The sequence below is a fragment of the Anguilla anguilla genome, chromosome 12, assembly GCF_013347855.1.
Source record: "Anguilla anguilla isolate fAngAng1 chromosome 12, fAngAng1.pri, whole genome shotgun sequence".
NCBI classification, from domain to species: domain Eukaryota; kingdom Metazoa; phylum Chordata; class Actinopteri; order Anguilliformes; family Anguillidae; genus Anguilla; species Anguilla anguilla.
In genome coordinates, this window is record NC_049212.1 from 33644392 (window position 1) to 33668060 (window position 23669).

Genomic DNA, 23669 nt, shown 5'->3' on the forward strand with positions numbered 1-23669 from the left:
TTCCATTAGTCTCCCTTCACGGATCCGCAACCACCGCGGCCTGCGCTCCGCTGTCGCCGTTCGCCAGACAGCCATAAACGTGCGCGCTCAGTAATGTAATGGAAAACAGATCCCTGTGTTTTTTTTCCCTCTGTTTAAACCCAGAACACAGACACCCAGAGGCACTACACGCGCGCCACGCCCACTCCACTTCCATCTTTCCGCGCGTCTGTTTTTCGCCCTCGGGACGCTTCGGCTTCGCCGTTCCCGATTTTATTCACTCGCTGGAAACCGCTCGTCGCACGTCTGTTCCCCCCCCGCAGCGTCAATTACGAAAGCGTGAGCTCGACGGCGTCTGCGGGGCGTTCCGCGCGCTCTTACCCGGCTCCCGAACGCCGTCTGAGGGGACGCGGGCGCGTCTGAAATCACAGAGCCGAAACGCTTCGTTCGAGCTTTCTGAAGGGACCAGACTCGACGACAAGACGCCGCCAAGAATATAAAGTTATTTCAAGATGCTGTTTTGAAAAGCTGCCGCCCAGAAACACCAGCCCCCGATCCAGGGGGAAGGCGCCTGAGTTGGAGGAGAAGGTACAGGAGGGGGCGGGGGGCGGGGGATGGGATGGGGGGGGATTCTTCAAACAGACAGGCCTCATCTTTTTCATCTTTCTCTCAGTCCTTCTGTTCATCACTTCCTCACAGTTTTACCCTCTTTCATCCCGTTTCCCCTTCATCCCTCTCTCTTTACTCCAGAACACACAAACATACCGCTGCTTTCAATTTGCTACCGAGCAGCACAGTGATACCTCGGATTGTGCAACAAAAAGAAGAGCGAGAGAGAGGGAGAAAGAAAGAAAAAGAAAGAATTGGGAAAACAAAGATGCCTTCACAGACATATTGCATAAGGCCAATACTGAGAAAAACACACTTCCGAATCAAATTTCGACAGAGTCAGAAAACAGACACAGAAGTCTAGGCCGGTGACCTCTGGTTACCTAAGCACTCCCCTCCGCATACCGACAGCCCCCATCCCACGCTTCCCAAGGTTCCAGAATTTTGAAGTAATAAGCCGGTAGACATTTTTTGAAATCTTCGCCATTTCAATTTTGGTATTTTGACCCCCTTGCCTTTAGTGGAGAAGTAATTTCTCATTAAAACACGCAGCGTCTGCTTTGAATCGCAATTCCAGAGACCAGAGAGGTCATAACGGAGCTTAACTCCATCACTTCAATACCTCCTTTCATTAATCAGCCGCACTTCTCCCCCCAACGCAAATCAGGGGACTGTAACACGGACCCAGAGAAGACAGCGGAAGGGGCAGAGGAGAGGGGAAGCAAAAAGACCGAAGGACAGGTTTGTAACACAAGCCGCTCTAAACAGAATGCTCTGGGGTTGCCCTGAGGACGGGTTAGGGGGTAAAAACTGCGATGGGAAGAGAGGGGGAACAGAAGCGCAACACGGAGAGAGCAACGCCTCCCCCTCAGCTGCGTTCGGCACCGCACCTCCTGAATAATGGACGAGCCCGTCCCCCTGCCCACCGTGGCATGTAAGGGGGGTGCCCTTACATGCCACGCACATCTAAGAGTTTGCATTTTTAAATTTAGCTCATTTAGCAGATCCTCTTCGCCACAGTGATTTACACACCACATACAATCCATTAACACAGCTGTGTATTTACTAAGTAGCTTGCTCAAGGGTACAGCAACAGTGCACCACTTGAGGAATCAAACCTGCAACCCTCAAGTTACAGGCCCGGGTTTCTAAGCGTTAGGCCGCTCAAAAGTTAATGCCCAGAGCAAACCGGGTGTCAAAGCCAAAAAGAAAGACAAAGGTGGACGTGCTGACAGGAGATTCTGTGAGCCTCATCAGTCAGAACAAAGGCAGCTATTAAACCTTAGCACCTGACTGAAAACACGATATAATACAAAAATGAAGAAATGAGATTTAATCATGTGATCCTCCACAGTGGCCTTTATTGAAGTCTTATCACCTGCCCGTGGAGCACGAGGATGTTCTGGCATAAAGGCCCCTGTGTCAGACCGTAACTGATGGCCTCATATCGCCATTCTCTCACTCGCTAAATGACCTGTGATTACACGCCCGCGTCTGCGGCAGCGACGCACTCACGCCATCAGACGCCAGGGTGTCCAGACCAACACCACACCTCCAACACTCCCCACCATGGGAAAGGCTGAGAGGGACAGGGAGAGAGAGACCAACACCACCAACACTCCCCACCATGGGAAAGGCAGAGAGGGAGAGAGAGAAAAACACCACCAACACTTCCCACCATGGAAAAGGCAGAGAGAGAGAGAGAGAGAGAGAGAGACCAACACCACCAACACTCCCCACCATGGGAAAGACAGGGAAGGAGAGAGATAGAGAGGTGAAAGAGAGGTGAGTGAGAGATGAAAGACAGCAAGAGGGATAGAAAAAAAGAGAGGAGCGAGATCAGAGTGAGAAAGAAAGATGATAGCAAGCGGTTGATAGATGAAATGAGAGAACAGGCTGAGAGAGGAAGACACAGAATGAGAGATGGAGACACAGGAAAATAGAGAGAGATACAGCGAGTGAAAAAAGGTGGAGACAGACAGAGAGGGCGAGAGAGAGAGAGGTGTTGGGAGAATGATAGAGAAAAGAAGGATAGAAAAAAAGGTGGCGATACAAGACTGGAGAGATGGAGAGAGAGAGGAAGCGTGAGCGAGGGAGGGAGAGAGCGATGAGGCGGTCGTTTTAAATTGCAGAGCCGCAAAGGGACTCCGGTGAGACGGGCTACCTCTCTGTCGCTGGTAATTGGTGTCGGTCCGACGCCTGCCTCAGCGCTCATTATGAATGCCGCACGTGTGAGGCGTGGGGGAAACGGCCATCAAACGCTTGACTCTCAGCGGCCTTTGTGATTGGCCCCCGCTCGCTTCGCGGGGCGCGGACGTTGATCGATGGCGCGTCGTCTCTGTTTCGCGCGCGCAGACGCTTCTCGAGGCCAGCGGCGACCTCCGCAACGAACCCGTCTCCTCGACTGCTGCGACCCGCACCGCCTGCCGTCGCATTGGGTAAAACCGGTCATGTGTCACCAGAGTGTGTCATTAGATTACACGCACTGCCGCCGCAAACAGCATATACTACCGATTCTCGAGCTGCTCGTTAAAAGGAATGGCTCCCTTATGAAATATGTAACTCAGCTGCACTGGGAATTCATAAAACAAAATGGAACAGGCTAGTTCAATTGCATGCATTCCATTACACAGAATAGTAAATGTAGTGTTAGCCAGTTCCGATGCCGGTAATTTATACAGACTGCACTGTTCTCTATGAGGGACAGTGGCAGTTGGTAGCCTGTCCTACGCCAGGACCGATGTGCTGTAATGTACTTCCTGCCTTTTCCGTGAACGTCTGACGTGAGGCCATGTCCTTTTGATCATTTGTTCATTCAAACGTAAATCACATTCCGTTTCTGTCAGGTTTTTCTTTTCCTCTTTTCATCTCGTGCAGTTTGAGAGCGCAGAACTACGGTTTTTTTATCTGCAGACAGTACTAGACATTTCAAACTTCCACGTCCCGTATCATAGCACTGCCTTGCTTTACCTCTGTGTTCATTTTAACATGATTGAACAACGCCATTTTAAGTGCTTAGTCAGCTGAACGGCAAAAAGTCTAGAATTGAGCGCTCCAATGGTCACAGCTCAGTTTTGTGTTATTTTGAGGGGCCTGTGGGACCTACCAAGGTTCATGAAGTATACAGCTGTACACAGTAAAGTGTTCAGTGCTGAATCAAATCTTATGGAGTGCATATGAGTCCCGACTGGACTCATTTGTACTCTGATAAATTTGAATTACATTCAAATCCCAGCTTCACTCGAGAGTTAAAAAGGAAAAAAAAAAAAAGTCGCCATTCTACTCTTGAAACCAGACACCTACCAGGTTAAAAACTACGCACAGGACCGACCTAACAGCTAACGACCCGCTCGTGATCAAAGACGCTCAAAAACTGCTCAAGAATTGCAGGCCTTCGGGTCAGGCCCACAAGGCGTGCTCGTCGCCACATCAGTTGACAGGCGGGCGGAACACAGACGAGGGGGAACCAAAGGGCTCAAATCCGGCCCGGGGGGACAGGAAAAGCCGGCGCGCGCGCGACCCGGAAGCGAAAGCTAACTTGGATTCGCGTCGCGGAGACGCCGCCGCTAATGATCAAGTCTTCGCTTGCAGCCGGAGGAGATAACGAGATGAGAGGGACACTGTGCCGCCCGTGGCACGGCCTCTCAGCCCCTGTATCCAGAGCCGGCCTCCCCGACTAATCGCGCGGCAATTACGAGCCCCGGATCTCAATACCTTCTTCAGGAAGTTAGCGCACTTCCTGTGGATTTTCTCCGGGTTATCAAATTATCTCTGCATTGTCTGAGTCAGTGAGCAAAAAAAAAAAAGAAGCAAGAAAGCCTCAATAAAGTGTGAATTCTTAATTGTTTCATATTAAAAAATGTTATATATGATACCTTTTCACAATGTCATTTTTGTAGCAATATCGATTCAATGTGTTTGCGCTCTGTAATTGCTCCTCTATGTGCTATTTTTCACCGGTAGTGTCAGGGGCAACAATCCCATCAAGTATTCAAATGTGATGACGCACGTGCAGGGACTTGCATACCGAACGGAAAACAGCAAGCGTATACCACCACGCTTCAGAGCAGTTACTGTGGAACCCTGGGCTGGAGTCATGGTTACCAGCACCCCTGACGCCGTAGCTCTCCTCTGTAAGGCTGCCACAACATATTATATTTGCACTTTCTGCCTTTGTGTTTGGGAGATATCAGTAAAAATGTGAAATCATTTTTTCTTCCCCCCACGAGTAAGAGTACAATCGGCTCTCAAATGTGAACGACGCCAGTTGGCCTGCTGTGGAAAACTGAACCGTGGTTTGAAGCCTCCTGACCTTGTTCAATTTTCAGGTTGGAATGAAAACTCAAACAAATAAAACAAAAAGCTGCGCTCGAGACAAAGGAAGTCGATGACGGGTTGATCTGAGGAGAAGCGTCCGGCTCTGACAGATCGTCTCCTCGCGATCAAGTGGCAGCTCCAAAGAGACTTACTCGCGTTTCTGTTGATGTTGCCCCAAGACAATGATGAGCCTTTTAAGGGGATGAGTGCTTCAGGCTGTACAAAAGAAAGAGGCTGTCGAAATCCAGCTAGAGTTCCCTCCCCCTTTCGCTGCACAAATATTTCCTCCACAAACGTCGAACGAGGCCAAATTATCGGAACACAATCAAAGAGGCTGCCTGGCGTTTGCTCAAAGCTCTGTGCGGGTGGGTTACATGAACCGCGGCGGCCGGAGAAACTCTAAACCGAAGCCACAGGCCAATGACTGCGCCTCCGACTTCGCCGTGGGGGAGAGAAGCAATAAGGAGCTCTCCGAAGGAAAAGAAGAAGAAGAAGAAAAGAAAATAATGTCGATGAGAGGAACTTGTGAACATACTAGCGGTTATACAAAAAAGAAAAAAACAACAACAAAGTTCCATAGTTTCAGAAATACATGAGGGTTGTTTTGGGTGGTGCACATGCATTAAAGAGGGTGAGATTAAAGGATGACGGCATTCAAACGAGGCGCAGTGCAGAGATGGGGGTGTAATATAGCTGCGCGATGCACAGCAGCCCTCGTTGCCCCGGGTAACGTGTGTGGGACCGGCGGGAACAATGCAGGAACTCAGGCCCAAGTGGAGGCCCTCAAAGCCCTGTCAGTCTCCTGCAACACACAGACGCTTTGTTCCCTTTCCTCTCACCCGATAATAACTGTGTGTGTGTGCGTGTGCGTGTGTGTGCGCGTGTGTGTGCGTGTGTGTGTGTGTGTGTGTATGGGTGTGTGTATGTGTGTGAGTGTGTGTGTTTTAGTTTTTTCATTGAGTGCAGCTTCTTTAGAAGCTCACTACATTCTTATGATAATTGTGATGGAGAGACAGAGAGGGAGAGAGAAGTATGAGAGCTGGAGAGGAAGAGGTTTGAAAGGGGGCTTTCAGTAAGAGAATGTCTGAGGCAATATCTGAGACGATGTCCTAGGCAATATCTGAGACGATGTCTGAGGCAATCCTGTTTCCTGCTCACATCCTGCACTCTCATCCGAAGCTGTGAGCAACAAGAGTCCCCAGTGAAGACTGTGATCGAACACCAGCCAGGTGATGCAAATGCATTTCTGCCCGTGGTTGCTATTCTGGAAGGATCAGCACTTAAGTGTTGAACAGAGTGTGCGGAGGGAAATGGAACATTAAGGCCTACCACTACAGCGCTGTTGCCTCAGCACGACCATTCACACACGGCAGTGGCACTTGAGTCAGAATCATAAAACGCAATGAAAATGAGCGATCGTCACATACAGATAAAACTATGACCGCTGTTATTTTGTGCGGCACGATTTACAGGCAGTTTGGAACACTGCAGCAGTCCACACAGGCCACTTTAAACTTCAAACTGAATTCAAGGAAATGACCGGATAGATGGACACAAGGACTGGAAAAGTTGTTTCATCACTTCGAGGTACTGAACACAGAGAAACAGAAATACGGTAAAGCAAGGATTCCTAAAGTGGGGGGCACAGAGAGACAAATGGGGGGGTGCGGGGGGGTGGGACTTAAAAAAGGGAATCTGACCGAAAAAGGGAAGCCAGACCGAAAAAGTTTGGGAACCCCTACTGTAAAGGATGTCCACCATGTTAGCAAATGTTACAAGGGGTGAACAGTGACACAAAGTACAAAGCATGGCTAACCATCAACAGCTCAGTACGTCTCAGAGCATGGATTTAATCCTCAGGGAAGCTAGACTCTTTGAGTGAGACGTACACAAGGACTAACGTGTTGCATAAACAAGGCTTTAAAAGCACAGCCAGCCGTTTCCCTCTGTATTGGAATAGGACGCCAAATATGGAACTCGGAAACAGTTGGCGGACTGCGTAAACAGACGTACAGAGACGCGCACTAATATGGTAAGACTCAGGCTGATCCTGTCCTGTTTACACTGAACAGGGGACTCCCCCGTACTGAGCATAGCGAAGGTCTTACCTCACACTTTTACGAGCCAAAATCTGTCTGCCATTTTATTTTACTAGCACAGAATCTGCATGCAATCAGCTTTACTGGGGTAGTGTGTGTGTGTTTGTGTGTGTGTGTGTGTTGGGGGGGATTAGGCTGCAAAAATCTCCATTAAAAATATGACAAGAATGTCCTAGATTTATAAAATAAATGCTTGAAACAAGCAAAATTATCTTCTAAAAGAGTGAGATAATTCAACCTGAAATTATGACCAATTTCCCTAAATCAAGCTGAATAATATTATGCACACAGTATCGCGTAAAGTAATTTCTCAGAAAGAATGTTAGATTTTTGGTCTTGATTTAGGATATTTATACCTCAGTTTTTATTTCAGTGCAGGGGAACGGACTGTAGAAAAGAGTATACGCCAATCAGAGGACCTCGCCCCGCCCACCCACGGTATTGGAACGGCTTCCGTAGACTGACCAATGAAAGGCTCCCATAGACTGACCAATGAACGGCTTCCACAGACTGACCAATGAACTCTCCCTCTCCCAGAGCAAAGATGCAACTCATCTCAGGCCAATTCTCATTGACCCCATGCTGGAATAATCAGGTTTTTGAGATCTTTCCTAGAACCGTGTATACCCTTGAGGTCTGGGTCAATGCTGCCATGGAAACAAAGACCTGCAAATCTGCCAAAATCTGCAATTTCTGATCTGCGCTGCTATTCAGAGGAGAAAATAAAAAAAAACATTTCGCAATTACGCAAAACACCGCTGTTATTTATGAAGCCATTTCCCCCTCTAAATAAGCCTAAGCAACTCGAGTGAATGATGACTAATCAGCCTACTAAAACATGCTCTTAAAGTACCAATTTCCAATCAGAAAAATCCAGAGTTTTAAAAAAGCGGACAAAAATCAATTTTGCGGGGACAATAACATCCGCACGAAACAGAGCATTCTGACATATTCTGAGCACGATGCAGAAATTACAGATAGTGCAGGCCATTAAAATCCACACTGCATTTCATTATTTGAAAATGGAAGTACACTTGGATTACGGTCTGGGATTTGTGTTTACAGTACACTAAACTGAGCCACGCATAGAGCATTCTGTGGGATTCGTGGGAATTGAGGAATCACTTGTTTTTAATTACGCACAGCCGGCTGCTACAATACATCGTTAAACCCAGTTTAGCATTTAAATGTCTAATTTGGCTCAGGTATGAGCAAGTTTCAGAGGAAGAATGCGAGCAGATGTCGCAGATTGCAAGCATCTAAAGAATCTGGCTGAAGTTTGGAGAACTCCGGTGGCAAAAATTCTGGCATTTCCCGGAGCGGGACAGAAAAGCGAGGACTTCTGCAGAACATTTTTTCGATTTTCATTTCGGAAGCATAATCGGGCTGGTCTAAAAACTGTCCAGCGACCTCGGCTAGAAGGAGGTAGCACGGGTGTGTTGGGAGCAGGTCTAAACTAGAGGCTGCGTGTAGCAGGGGCTGGTGACTGGAGTGACACAGCCCTTTTGAGAGAGGGGCACAGCGGTACATTCCCAGACAAAAGGGGGAAGAGGCTTCTGCTCGACATTCGCCAGTTATTCTGCAGGATTCTCTGCATTCCACAGCCAGGAGGAGGGTGGCCCTCACAAACTCACAAATAAAATCACACACACACACACACACGCACACACCAGCACACACACACACAGGCGCCATCGCCTGACACATGTATGCCACACATACGCTTGCCATATACAGGTATAAAAACAATGTGTGTGCACTGGCGAAAACACTTGAGACAAGTGCCCACAGCCAATAACTGACACAGTTCAGCCTCAGCCATTCAGACACAGAAACATTCAGATCTCTCGCTCCCTCTCCCTCTCTCTTTTTTTCTTTCTCTCTCTCTCTCTCTCCCACACGCACACACACACACACACACACACACACACACACAAATTGGCCTTAGGGGATGAATAAATTAATAGTACATTCTACTGTACAAGAGACTGGCAAATTTTTCCTAGTTGCCAAAGCCCATAGAGGGAATAGTCACTGAAACAGGTCATTCAAAGACATGAGATACGTACCAAGCCCCATGCTTCTAACAGTCTCTGCTATAATAACCCAAACCTTTCCCCAGCAGTCCCAAACCTTATCACCCAAGCCCGTCCCACACCGCACCAGGCCACCCAAGGCTTAGCACTCCCTGGTCACCACAGGTCAGCTAAAACAGGCGTCTCTCCTGAAACCGATTGACCCCAATGCACTCTGCATCATGGACCAATCACAGCTACTGTTCCTGATAACGCTCTTCTCCCAGTGTTATCGGTGTTGAGCACACGGCCCCCTCTCTGTCTATGGCATTGCCATATATAGCACGTGCTGCTCATTTCCCGCAGAAAGGGAGAATTGTGCGTTTGATGACTTCGAAAGCCACAGCCCAGTCAACGGTAGCATTACACACTCAATAAAACGTGCTAAATGATCCGAAAACCCAGTAGCTTACAGTACATGTCCGGGCTTACAGTACATTTACGCCATTGCATAAGAAGATGTTATAAATTACAGCACTTCAGTGACAGGCACAGTGCTGCTGCCTTGACGACACTTGGTGTACAAAACATCGCTTCAACACGCCGAAAATAGACTCAGCCTGGGTTTACGTTTCAAGGCAACGTGCTCCATTCGGTGGCCAGTGGTCCCCACAACACCCAAACTCAAATTCCTACGTCTCCCCGTCCCGCTCTCTGACCCAAACGCTGCCCTGTGGGCGTACAGCATCACACATCTTATAGACTAACCAGATGTCCAGCTCCTGCTTCCCTTCAGTCCCCTCTTTGCCTTAAAAGGAGGGTCTGTTCAGTAACAGGAAGTTCTGGCCAGAAGCAGGAAGTTCTGGTCAGTAACAGGAGGTTCTAGTCAGTAACAGGAGATTCTCTTGCTTCCAGAAGTCCACTGCGACTGTATTGTACTATATCAGTAATCCGTGGCAAAAAAGTCTTCAAAAGGACACACTGTCTCCCTGCACTGTCCACCACCACCACCAGGTGTTTCAGTAGTTTAAGTAGCTTCTCTCTGCCCTGTTTGGGAAGCGGGGCTGTTAACTCCAGCTGCCTGCCTGGAGAAAGCACACAAGGAGGGGTGGGGGGATGGGGGGCAAAGGGCAAGGACGGAGATGCTCTGTTTTCCAGAGTCCGTCACACGACACCAAAACCGAAGCTCACCCCTGATAATGAATTCACAATAGCCGTGACTGGCGCTGTGATTCCAGAGCAGAAACGGCGTCTGGCGCACCTTTCTGGGTCAGCCTGCAAAGCTGCTGACTGGCTCCTTCTGAGGAAGGGTTTAAACCGCCAGGTCACGCAACAACAGGAGCAGCGGTGGGGCGGGGGGGGGGGGGGGGGGGGGGGGGAGAAAAAACACCACTGATGGAGTGTGACTTTAAAACACATTTTTTAAAACCCTGTACAAGGCATGCAAGTGAAAATGAGAATTAATATTCATTTATTCATCCGTGTCTTGGCCAGTAGCCCCAAGGTGACCTTCAGTGTGCAGGAACCCATTTTAAGAGCCAGGTTATCCCCAAAATCCACAACAACAACGTCTGGCACATTCAACATTCTAACACTCTCTCCAGCAGGGGACTGCAAAACCTGGTCCTGCAGAGCCACAAGCTCTGCTGGTTTTTGTTTTCACCTTAAAATCAGCACCCAATTTGAACCTGAGTGAAGTCAGTTAACTGTGTGATCAACTGCTCCAGTCGCATGTGGCTGTGCATGTTTAACACAGACTCCAGCGTGAACCCGCAACACCCTTCCACCCTTCCAGCTTCCATCCTCTTGGCTAATGTGCTTTATCCAAGCTCATTTTAAGTAAGACAGTGCTAAACGATAGGAGATTTCCCCTGGGCAATGAGGCGCTGGGCTTCCCCCATTCCCCTCAAGCAGACACCAGATAAGAAAGAGCGGCTTGTTCGTCTGGTTTCGGGCGCGATCTAATAAAGGGATTTTTTTTTTCTCTCTGCAGGTGATTAAAGGCCTGCCTCCGCTTAGCCCAAAGCGGAGCCTGAAGAGTCGCTGGGATCCCACATGAAAGGGCAACCCTCCCTCCCTCCCTCCCTCCCTCCCTCAGCTGTCCCGACACAAACGAGGCCGTGACCGAACCGTTTTTCACCGCCGAAACTCACAGAGCGGCAGTGGGAAGAGCTGCCGTTCCATCGGCTGCTGGAGCAGCGCTGTGATTCCCTGGCTCCATCCGAGCTGTTTTCAAACGTCACACTGAAGTGGCTGCTAATAAGAATGAGGGTTTTTACTTCCTGTTTGCACACTGAGTGTGTCCAGTAAAGAGTCACTGTCAATGTGTGAGTGAGGTGCTGTTCTCACTGTTACCAACAGTTTGTGTGACATAGTGGGGTCTCCACTAATAGGAGGTGTTTTTATTACTGTTCATGGGCAACAGCTTGTGTCAGAGTGAGGTCACTGTTGATAAAAGTTTTCCTTGCTGTTTGTACAGTCTGCATATTCAGTGAAGATTCACTGCTATAGCCCAACATGCCCCCTCCCCACTCCATTTGAACTGTGTGTATGTCAGTGCAGAGCCAGCCGTAACAAAGGAATGCAAAAACCCAACGCTCCTGTCAGCAAGAAAGAAGGAAAAAAAAGTATATTTGCTGCGTTCATAGATTCACCTGCTTTGAGGTCCTCCCGGGTGTTCTCAGGTGTCACGAACCAGCTTATGTTACCAGCTCGGGACAAAGCAGCCACAAAAAGCCTGTGTTGTTGCGATCCCACTTTCAAACTCCCCCAGACAAAAGAGCACCACCCTCAGCTCTAATTTATAGTCACCCAAGTAATTTGGCTACTTCTCTCTTTCCCCCCCCCCCCTTTCATGTTGTTTTCATAAAGCTACAAAGCACCTCCAGGCTGCAGGCACACGCTGCAAAAAAAAGAAAGAAAAAAAAAAGAGAGCGAGCTTCAGAGAAGAGAAAGAGAAATCCGGGTAAACAGTGCGTCAGCTGCTACAGCTATGAAAACAAAAGACTTAAAGGACAAAGCGGCCGGAATAACTTTCGCTGTCCGTCCGCTCTGGGTCTAGACTTCCTGTTTGGCTGCGATAATTCCCCTCTGAAGCCGGGATTTCCGACTCGCGTTCCCTGCAGCGCCGGAGCCTGAACGGGCCCTCTTCCCGGGTCGCTGAGCATTGCTTTCTCTCTCATTCTCTCTCTCTCTCCCTCCCTCCCTCTCTATCTCTTTCTCTCTCCCTTTAATGACCCCACGACACTTATCGCAAAGAGTAAGGGGGGTTCCCTGGTGTCCAGGCTAACTTCCCAACCTGACTCTCTCAACCTGCCACCTAATCATCCTCTGATTTGATCTTGTATGAAACAACAAAAAATGATCTCCCTCTCCACCTTAGCTAATGTGTGGTGAGCGTTATAGTGCAAAATGGCTGTCATGTGCCATACAGTGCTACACACTGCTGGTGGGTGAGGTGAGTTCCCCCTCATCACTGCAAAGCACTTTGAGCATCTGGGAAAGTGTCAGTGATATGCAATGTCTCATTCATTCGTTCATTTCCCTCTCGCTCTGTCACTTTGTTCAGTCAGAGACAGAGGGAGGAAAAGAAAAAGAGGGAGAAAGGGGAGAGGGAAGCAGGGTAGTAAGGTGGTTAGGGAACTGGGTACTCTTTCCTTCTCTCCATCCTGTCACAGCTGCACAGGGAGAGATGGAAGGAGGTTGAGAGGAAGAAAGAATAGGAGAGGGAAGTGGTATGGTAGAGTGGTTTGTAACCCAGAGCTTGTACCATTGAGTAAAGTGGTTATGCAGGGCTTCTTAGGTATATATCCAGCTGTATAAATGAATGCTGTGCAAATGGATAAGTCTCTCTAGATAGGAGCAGCTTGAGGGGCACAGAAAGTGAAAGGGAGGGGAAAAGAGCAATGCTGAGAGAGACAGAGAGAGAGAGAGAGAGAGAGAGAGAGAGAGAAATGAGTGAGAGAGACTTGACTTTGACTTTGATGCCTCTTTATTAAAACATCATAGTCAATTCATTAAACTAGAATAAAAATAAGATAAAATAAAGACCAAAAACCGAGAGAAACTGACTACACATGGCTCTAATACACCACGTTCAGTTCCTGTAGATGTTTGAAGTTTGAGTGCCAATGAAATGCACGACATGCTAACACAGCAAAGCCACTGAAACAGATGAGAGAAGATATTTGATTAAAAAAAAAACAAATGAATGTTCTGGGAGGAGCACGCGCGACCCAAAATATTTCCCTTCGACCCAACGACCCTCCTTCTAAATATAGACATGAAAGAGAAACGGCACAAATACGATAATCGTTCATCAGCATCGGGTCTGAAAGGAAACGTTAAAAAAATCGTAGCAGGAGCCTTATTTAAGCCTGATCTCATTACCCAGCACATCCCCTATGAATGGAGCTCATTTTGCGGACGGGGACCGCGGGCTGATGTCATCTTCAGATGGAAGCCGAGCGGCGCTCGTTAAGCCTCGCGTGATGCGCACACCCCCCTAACGCGATTTTCAAACGCGTCCGTCTTAGAGGACACGCGTGATAAGCGCTCGGAAAACAATGAACATTCGCGGGACAAAGGGAACGCTCCACAGCCGCGCTCAGGACGAAGGAATCTTCGCAACACGTTCCAGAACTATGATTCCGACATTCCGACAGGATGCCGGAACTTCCAAGATCCTCCTCCTCTTCATAAAAGAGGATACACCCTTAAAGCTAGGCCTATATCATATTGATATAGTGTAGGGAAAATAAAAAGTGTATGCACATACGTGACGGTACAGTTCCTGTATTCCACAACCCCCATACACAGGGCTACTTTTGAACCAGATGTGCAGACACGCAGACACACACACACATACACATATCTAGAATCATGCATATGCCTATATCTAGATTTTGTGCCCAAATAAGACCTAAGGACCTGCAAGTATCAGACTGGAGTTGCAATTAGTTCAAATCACAACATTTTTTTTAAATCATATTTTTAAAGAAAACACTAAATTAAAGTTTTGCAGGGTGGGCTATATTTCAACACTTCAAGTAAACAGCAAATTTTATGAACATCAACAGAAGGGATTTAAACAGAAGGCTCCTAAGTAAACAGACCAAAACAGATCAAAACAGTGACCTCCTTCTTAGGCCCAATTTTATTTATTAATAGGTCTTTGGCTTTCTTTGCCAGTGAGAGCTGTTACTATGAAACAATGACTTTGAAAGGCTTGTGCTTTACTCCCAAACAATAGGCTCTGCTTTGCAATTCTCCATTTAATCATTTTCATAAGAGCAATTCAAATGAACATTTGGAGTTGGACCAAATGTAAAAAATGCAGAATTAAAAAAAACAAAACAAGTGAGCACTGAAGCAAGACATTTTCAACAAATAGCATACATTTACCGAGAAAAGTACTCACACAATAAAGCATATGTCTCATTAACAGAAAGAATGTTTAGTTACAAAAGAAAGCTTACATTACTTATCAAAGATAATAAATGCTAACAGTTCTGCCTACCAGTTTCTGCTAAAATGTTGCTTAGCCTGCAGTACAACAGATTGCCTACACATCCACTTTTATAATAGCTAAAGTTACACTCATTTGAATCATTGTCCTAAAGTGATTCTAACATCCAAGAATCAGAGTTTAACATCCAACAGGCTGGCCACAGAGGTATGGGAGAAGCAAAACCAACCGCTGGAAAAAGTTGCAAAACAAGTCACCTGTTTACCCATTGGAACCACCTGGAAAGCCCTCTGCTTTCAGCAGTGTTTTTGTATTGGCTCTAACTTTGAAGCCAACTTATCTGGCCAAATTATCCAACCATCCACTTAGCCCAAAACAACCCTTTAATTAACTGAGTTTGCTAATGAATTAACAATGGGAACTGAAACAAACGCTTCCATGAGAAAGATATAAGACTCTAGCTGACAGCTGTCTTAGTCCTCTGTACCTGCTCTGTATTCTCAGTCAGTCTCAATGACAGTTGACGGGACACTGGCTGCTTATCAAGCAACACCAACCCCCCCCTCTAAACCACCCTCCCAGTGTTCGTGAAGAAGGGGTCATTCTGACAGATCCGACAGGGTCTTCTTCTCTAGTGTGTCAGTCAGGCAAGGGAAAGTGAGGATTCAAATGGGACAACCCCCCTCCACCAGTCCCCTGTATTTAGTGTATGGAGCACAGGTGTCCAGTCTTTTCTGAAAAGAGGTCGTGCCGGGGCAGGTTTTTGTTTTGGCCCAGCTCTGAGACACGTGATTCTACTTATCTAGGTCTTGATTGAAGACCATAATTGGTTAATTATTTGGATAAGGTGGCATGGTTCTGGGCTAAAACAAAAAATCTCTGCCCACATTGGCCCTTTTCATACAAGATCGGACACCCCTAGTCTAGAGCACAGGCTACAGCAGTTCAATTCACTCTTACCATTGGAGAGCTGCAGGGTGTGCAAGTTTCAATGGTCACCCAGCAATTATTTGGTCAGTTAATACACTTTACGAACCCCCCCCCCCCCCCCCCCCCGTTTCTTGGGTGCGAACCAGTTGCTGATTTTAAGGTGAAATCAGAAAGCGGAAGATCCCTGTGGCTCCCCACGGAGACAGGAGTGAACATCGCTGGGGCTGAAGCACCATCGCTCAGTTCTCTTCCCTCCAGCCCACGGCAGACGCACGACACAGGACACAATCAAAGGGGTCTGCACCGAGCCCCGCCCGAATTCCCACACCGCAGAACTCCGCAATCCATCATCTCCGCCCAGGACAGGTCCCCCCTGGAAACGTGGGGGTGACATCCTGGGCCTGAACCGCGCCCGTCTTTTTTTGGGGCGTTCGCGGCTGAGTCCCGGCAGGGCGCTCAAAGTTCACAAAGTCGTGAACCGTCTGAGAGCCGCTTGACCGGCGAGGGAGGGGAGCTCACAGCCCACAGGTCAAAGCCCCGCTGAACCTCGCGGGCGATACTTATTATTTCGGGGGGGGGGGGGGGGCTCCCTCTTGCAGGCTGACCCTGTCAGCACAGGCCAGGACACAGCCCACATAGGAACATAATGCAGACAGCAGACAGTGCTGTGAATGCTGTCTCATGCTCCACACGCCCCCTTTATTGCACTGGGACGCCCACGGCTAGGACTGCAAAGTCAAAAGTAAAGGACCCGCCGGGCTGATATCAAACAAGCGCGAGTGATGTCACACCTACCTACGACATGTACCTGAGATCAAATACACAGCTGCAGCGCCTGTATTCATACAGCTTCTCAGAAAAGGAGGGAAGATCAAAGATCAGCTGTGGTCAAAACACGGTGGCTTTTCTCGTGTCCTGGCTTTTAAAAAAAAACATTATAGCATTACAATAAAGGCCTTTTAATTTATAAAGGCCTTATTATTTAATTTATTTTCCTTCCTTTTCTGTGCCTGGAATTAGTTTTTGCTTTAATATTGCACTTCTCTATACATTTTCAACAAGAGCACCCAGCTTCTTTTCTGCTTTCTCTCAGATCCAAGATGAGTTTGTAGCTTGTGAAGGATAAGGTCAGCGCTTCTGCTCTGAACCCAAGTCTTTCCATGGCAACCATCTTATCCTTTATTTTCCCTTTTCAGCGCTCAGACGGAACACAAGGTCAGAGTCACCGACTCCCCTGTTTCTCATTGGGAGATCATATTCCACCCTCATATTCCACCCTCCGATGCACAAGCACACTGTACCTTCAGCATATGAACCTCCGTAAATTAACAAGATGAGACATTCGGCCCAGAACATTCTCTGCCCTCACAAGGCCCAAAGCTCAAATCTTATTGGTTCCGTGTCAACGTCCTGCCACTTCAGCCAAACTATATCCGCTGGATCTACAGGGTCCGGAGTCACCCGTGCCATTACTGGCTGTAGCCCAGTCTGAAAGACCAAACCGAGCACCGGCCGAGGTTACAGCGTCTCATCGTTCACTAGCGACCCCTGCTGGTGGATCGAGCGCTCGCTGTCCAGCCAGTGGACCGCAGCAGGGGCAAGAAGCGGGGGCTGACATCACACGCGTCTCTGCGCTCTGCTGAATCAAGAACAGGCCGCAGAGCCTCGTTGCCGAAGACCACGACCGGCCACTCCGGAGTAAGAAAGAGGGGAAGAAAATCCGACATTGACTCATTGGCTAAGCCCAAACTCCATCACAGCAGGTCTCTTCCACTACACGCTTGGGTCAGATAACCTTTGACCTCATTACCGAGCCCACCCCCAGTAAGGCCGCTGACAATTTACACCCATCTACCCGCTGCGCAGCGCATCCTTACCCAGCAGGAAAAAAGCATTCGTACGCAGCCAACGACAAACACGCGCTCATTAACTCATTTACTAATGGCAGGAAATGGTGTTGTCCCGAAAGTGGTCATTAATTATTTCTTTCACTCATCACGCTCATCTTGCAAAATGTCATTCTCCCTTTCTCTCTCTCTCTCCAGTTCCCTCTCTCCCCATTTGTCAGCACACCTCATCATTGGAGCTCGGGGTCTTATTTTACATATTTTTAAAAATATTTTAAAATATTCATAACAATGTTTCATTTAATCAAGCAATTTTTTTTTCTATCTACAAAAAAACACAAGAAAATCCCAGCTGATGGAACTGTGCTGTTACGAGAATACCAAGCTCACGAGATGAAAACTTTGTATTGATCTCCTGTGGAGAGGAGGAAATGTAAAAGCACAAGGGCACACCACACCTTGTACTTTACATGATATCCACTGCTGCAGCTGTCAAATGCACATTAGCAGAACGGACGAGGCTTAGAATTTGACAAAGACCAAACAAATGTCACTGATCAATTTAGATGTTTCAGTCACAAAACCGACAGCTAAGTTCTGCAAATAGTTGTACACTTTATGGAATATTGACCGAAACCTCTTTCGTACTGATAGCTCTGTCACTCGTGTCACGTTTGATTGGTTGTATCGAGGCAGCAGCACCCAACAGGTTTAACCGTTGGAAATGCACAGAGGTGGAAAGCCCGATAGAATGAGACAAAATCACACAGAGCATCCGGCCATGAGTTTTTTCCCACCCGTGAATTCGGCCAGCTGATTTCACTAATTACTCCTACCTCCCGGCTGAGGAACAGCGCTAATTAGCAAATCCAGGTAATTGGAACAAAATACTGGGGCGGACTTTTACTTTCTGAACCTGGAGCTCCCGTCTCTGGGAAGACCGTGTGAAGCCCAGCGGAGCTGTATCAGCTGGGCCCAGCCAGCACAGTGGGAAACAGGCACAGGCAGTAATCAGAGGAGAGAGCATGGATAAACGAAGGGGGGTCGAGGGGCGCGGGGGGGCGGGGGGGCAGGACAGCACTGTCAGCCTTTTGAGGCACCCTGGCCTCCGTGGCCCCCGCGGCCCCCGCTGAACCCCTCATTAATGCTCAGAAATAAAAGAGGCAAAGGCACAATAGCAGAGGACTGAAGCTCTCAGACAATTAAGCACAGGGTTTCACCCCCCCCCCCGTCTCTCTCTCTCGCCCTGTCCCCCTCTCCTCCTGCACTCTTCCGGCATGCCTGTTTCTTTCATTCCCTTGTTTTCGTCTCTTCTTCCTTCCCTCATTCATTATCCCGTTCATTTCCCCAGCCCACTCCAGATTCTTCCCTCCATCCGCAACTTTCTTTTTCTCCTTTTCTTATAGTTTTGTCCCTACCTCCACCTCCTCCATATCCACCTCCTCCTCTTCTGCTCTTGGTTCCCATGGCACAAAGGGGGAGAAGGAGCAGAGGGCAGAACAGCTCCCTTGTGTCACGAAAGATTACCTCCTCCGGCCTAGAACCACACCAGCCCTCTGAGCTAGTACCAGTCACCCCTGTGTGTGTGTGTGTGTGTGTGTGTACTGTCTAGCAGCATGTGTCTTGTGTTTGGGGTCAAAAGGTAAAGAGGAGTATTTTTTCCACCATTTCTCCAGCTTTGCTCTACACTTTATCACTGTCAGTAACATCCAGATTCAGCTACTCTTTCCTACACAACACTGATTTCATCATTACAAGCAAAGCTTGCTGTGGGATTGGATCCTGTTCCCCAGCATCGCGGCCAAAGACTTTGCGATGTAACAGACAGGCTGGGATGAAAGCGCAGACATGGGGGAGGCAGTGTGCCTTACCCTCAGCAGCTTAAACTGATTCTCCCACCAGTCCCAGCGGCCCGCCACCCTCCTGCCTCTCCCGTCCCTCCGGTCCCCTCATGCGAAGCCAATACGTGAGATCACCCAAACTCAGCCCCCCCCCCCCCATCCCCCAAGTTGGTCACATCCACGACTCCCATGCCACCAAACATAACACAGAAAATGGGATGGTAACATTGGTACAATCATAACAGTCCAGCCATCTTAAAAATGGACCTGGAGTGCACTGGTTGGTTAAAAACAGGAAAAAGAAAAGGGAAAAAGTCCCCCTTGTAAACAGCGATTTGCTCTGGTCTCCAGCAGCTGCGCTCATGACTGGCTATTGGCAGAGTGGCAGAACGCCGTGTGTGCGTTCCTGTCTCCATGCAATGAGGGGGGCAGGGGCGGCCCTTGAAGCGTCATGGAGGAGCACGCGAACTCTCAGCAGCACCGCTGTGTCCTCCGCCACCCCCAACCACCTCCCACCGCCTACCCCCCACGGCCAACTCGCCACAGTGAGGAGAACACTCCTGTGAAGCCAGCTGGGAGAGGGAACATGTCTGCTTACAGCAAACAAACAAGCTCCCAGCTCCAAGCAGTGATGTCACCCCCCACCCCCCCCCCCCCCACCTGGGTCCAGCAGGCTGGGAAAGGGAATGCTGTATTCCCAGGCATATCCTGCTACTCTGTGGGCTGGAGTCTGGAGTCTGGAGTTGGGAATTACATCACTCACTCTACCCAGTACAACAGGGTCATTTTGTGTGACAGAATCTGATCCCAAACAAAGCAAGCTTTGCAGAAACAGAGGGGTGGCAGAAATGAAAACTCTCTCTCTGCGCTGTCTGTACCCAGAGGGGGGGAGGAGGGCAGGGTGGTAAGGGTGCTAACTCCAAAAGCCGCTCCGAGCGCTCTGACTTACCCCCGACGAACTGGATGCCCCCGGCGACGCGGCCGATGGTGCGGGAGATGAGGTCGGAGACGCAGCAGCCCATGAGCGCGGTCAGGCCCACCAGCAGCAGCAGGCCGCAGCCCACGCCCGTCACCACCGTGCAGATGCGCCACTCCAGGCTGGGGATGCCCTGGAAGGTGGCGTAGCGCCCGCACTGCTCCAGCATGACCGTGGCCTGCCGCTCCTCGTCCCGCACCGGGTACGAGCAGCGCCGGAACGTTCCGAAGGACACCGGCTTGTCCATCTGCGAGCCCAGCAGCCAGTAGGGCATGAAGAAGCCCACGCAGGAGGCCGCCGCGCACAGGAAGGACAGTAGCGCCCACAGCACGCCCGCGCAGGTCAGGCTCGACGCCATCGCCGAAGAGGGACTCTCTCAGAGTTTGCTTTGGAAATGCCCGGCACTGCTTCAGGCTATATTCACTCTGCACCAGAACTTTCCTCTTCACTTTTGTAAGAGCTTTTTTTTCTTTAATTGTATCCACGCCGTTGGACTCCACTCCTTCTCACTGACTGATGGCCCCTGAATAAAGAAACCGAGAGTTAATCTTATGGCTGGTCAGGCAACTGAATAATTAAATTAAACAAAAGCGCACTTAAACTGCACCCCAAATTGAAATGCAGACTTTTTTTTTATTTCAGAAAGGAACTACGTCAGATGTAAGATGTAAACACATAAATGCAACCTAACTGAAATCAAGCGAGTTTGAAAAAAAAAAAAAAAAAAGATAAAAATAAAAATGGAAAACAAACATTTGTTCATCTTTGGTTATCGACTGCCAAAACTGGCGCGATAACTACAGAAAATAATGCACGGGGTAAATCATTATTATTCCAGTCATATATGCCATAAATACAAAAACTCATCTAAAATCACAGGCACTGAAATGTCTTTTAGAGGCTGATGGGAGACAACTCCAACGCATAAGTGTGCGGAATTAGTCCGTGAAATCCACAGCTAAAACCTCCCAACAAAATGCGCACGCACGCGCGCGCACAAAACATCAAACAATACCAGGGAATGCGCTCCAAAATGAAATTTATATAACCATACACCGCTGGTAGCAGCAGTCACTGTAAGCATACTACACATTTCTATAGAATTGTATGCTTGAATTAAACGTGTGCTCCAATTTAAATTGTGGCAATAAAAGTTACAAAATGCAAACATGCTTACTGCATACCCTTTCGCCAATAACCTGCTGGCTGGATATCGAAGTTTGTGCGATCTTCATTAAGTGAAACTGAAATAATTATTCCACCGAAGGACGGATGCTACATTTGACGCATTCCAGCCAACTTGTTCAATGCACAGTTAACACTTCGCAATCACTACACATTATCTTCCTCGGCAGTATGACACGGGGATGCCCAAGTAAGACGCGAAAGCCAACCCTGCCTTGGCATAGCCTACGTGAACTGAGCCTGTACCGTGAACGAGTATACCTGGGAGCTTGACACTCGCAGAACTTACATCTTAATATGTCTCCAACTGATGCCGCTGTTTAATGAATCCTTCGATTGTATGTCCCATTTAACGAAAGTGTCGCAGCATGGAAGAGAGAAAGGGAACTTTTAAAATCCAAGAATGCGTGAATCAAAATAAAGTCGATCCGGAGCACTTTGTAAAATGAAGTAGTTACAGACCAGAATTCTCCGTCACTTTTCCTTCTTTCTAAGAGTCAATGGGATCCAACAGCAGCTAATGCCATTGTGATCAGCCGTAAACAGCACAGAGCGATCTTTGCCGACGACCCAGTGGATAGAAATCGTCGCGCAAAATTCTTTGAGCTTGTGAGAGTGGGAGGTTGCAAGGGGGCGACTGTGCCTGTGCGCCATACTCACGAGGGGACCATCAATCAACTAAATCTCCACCCAGGGGCTGGACTTTCTGTTTCAATGTCCCGGTCTGTCGCTTCAGCAGCGCAGGCAGATGCACGCACGCACGCATGTACACGCGCGCGCGCGCTTAGGAGCGCGTGAACGAACAATGTGCTGCTTGACATCGTTTGTTTCAATCTGCGTTTTAAGAAGACACTTCTGAAGTTCTGACTGTGTAAGACCATACCTACCATGAAAATGTATTCTCAAAGCTTCAAGGCACATTAGAACCATTGTTTCATCCCTAAAGAATAACTATTTTTTGCCCATTTGACAAAGTCAAAATTTTGAATATAGTGGAAATGATACATAAAGAAATGTTACAGTGCATTTTCAGAAAACCAAAGAATATTATTTAGGGATGAATTCACTAAGCTCCCCAGCTACGCATAAACCGAGCATTTTAGCACATTGTGGTGATAGATTCGCGTGAATCCTTGTACCTGAGAACGTGTGGAATCACAGTGAATATTTTCTCACCTTTATCTCTGGAACCTTTGTGTTACGAATTTGCCCACAGCAGTCACTCACATCATTGCACAGAGTATGTAGATCTTCAGGGGGCCAAGTGGGATAAATACCATCCCCTTCATGTTTATGAGCTAAAGATTTAAAATTCCACCAGAAAAAATCCCCACAATTTAAGATAAGAGCAATGAGAAATGCTGGTCAGAGGTAAAGGAGGCATCCAATTCCAAGTGTCTACTCTAGTTGCAGAATCAAATTGCCTCACAGTGTAATATAGCATTATCAGCGACTGCAGTAATGTAATGACAATGCTTCCATAGTCAAGGTCAGACTCATGATTATTTATTGGGGTTACTCTGTCACCCGTCTAATCATCTTTCAGATATCATTCCCCCACTACTATCATCCATCACATTACATCTGCAGGCATTAATTTAATTTAACCCAAAATTAAAATGTCCTTACAATCTCCCCTAAAGATTACTGACTGGTTTTATTTCAGTATTTACAGCTCAGGGCTATGTTGAAGAGTTGGATAGGAATTAGTATTGAGTGATAACACACACACACACACACACACACACACACACACACACACAGTTTTAAGGATTGTACATTATTTTTCCTTGAATAATGGAAGTATTGGGGAAAACAGAAACTGCCATTATGAAATTGTTAAAACATGGTTATCAAAATAAACAAACAAGCAAAAACCAACCAACCAAACAAACAAACAAAAAAAAACAGGTGGACAATTCACATAGGGCTTACAGTAAGGTTTATTATTATTTTCTTAAGAACATAGGCCTACATGATTCCATATGGTTGATTACAGAGGCAAACAAATAAACATGCATGCATCCCAAACAAATATTTGCTTTAAATACTGGCAGTGTGCCTTTGAAAGAGAAAAAAAATACCAAGATGAAAGTAAGCCGTATAAACAGGCTGTGTTTCCTAAATGTTTGACTTTTGGGTTGCGCAGCTGAATATAAACATGCCAAGGTAATCAACATCTGAAGTTCGACACAATTGGAGAAAAAAAACAAATCATCAAGTACCATACTACGAGTCAAGATGGGAGTTTGAAGCCCTCACATTTTTCTAAATAAGATATACAACAGGTGGAAAGACACGATTAATAACAGCACGGAAACTGATGTACACAAACATCAAGACAAGAGTTAGGGCATTACCGAACGCGCATTAATAATTATGAGGAGTCTGTTCCTAAGCCCGG

General features: G+C 47.7%; 1 protein-coding gene across 2 annotated transcripts in view; it reads right to left on the reverse strand.

The window, feature by feature from the left end:
• Window positions 1-21988, reverse strand: part of LOC118208801 (LHFPL tetraspan subfamily member 6 protein) — a 57621-nt gene extending 35633 nt beyond the window's left edge. Inside the window, exons 1-2 of one of the 2 annotated variants that reach the window (XM_035383686.1) lie at window positions 21555-21988; window positions 20054-20603 (exon numbers count right to left, since the gene is read on the reverse strand). In XM_035383686.1, the coding sequence (XP_035239577.1) occupies window positions 20054-20438 (385 nt within the window). In that variant the 5' untranslated portion in view covers window positions 20439-20603; window positions 21555-21988. Of the gene's footprint in view, window positions 1-20053; window positions 20604-21264; window positions 21436-21554 lie in introns of those variants that run through there. The other variant, XM_035383688.1, reaches the window with a different exon arrangement.
• Between the last annotated feature and the right edge of the window lie 1681 nt (window positions 21989-23669).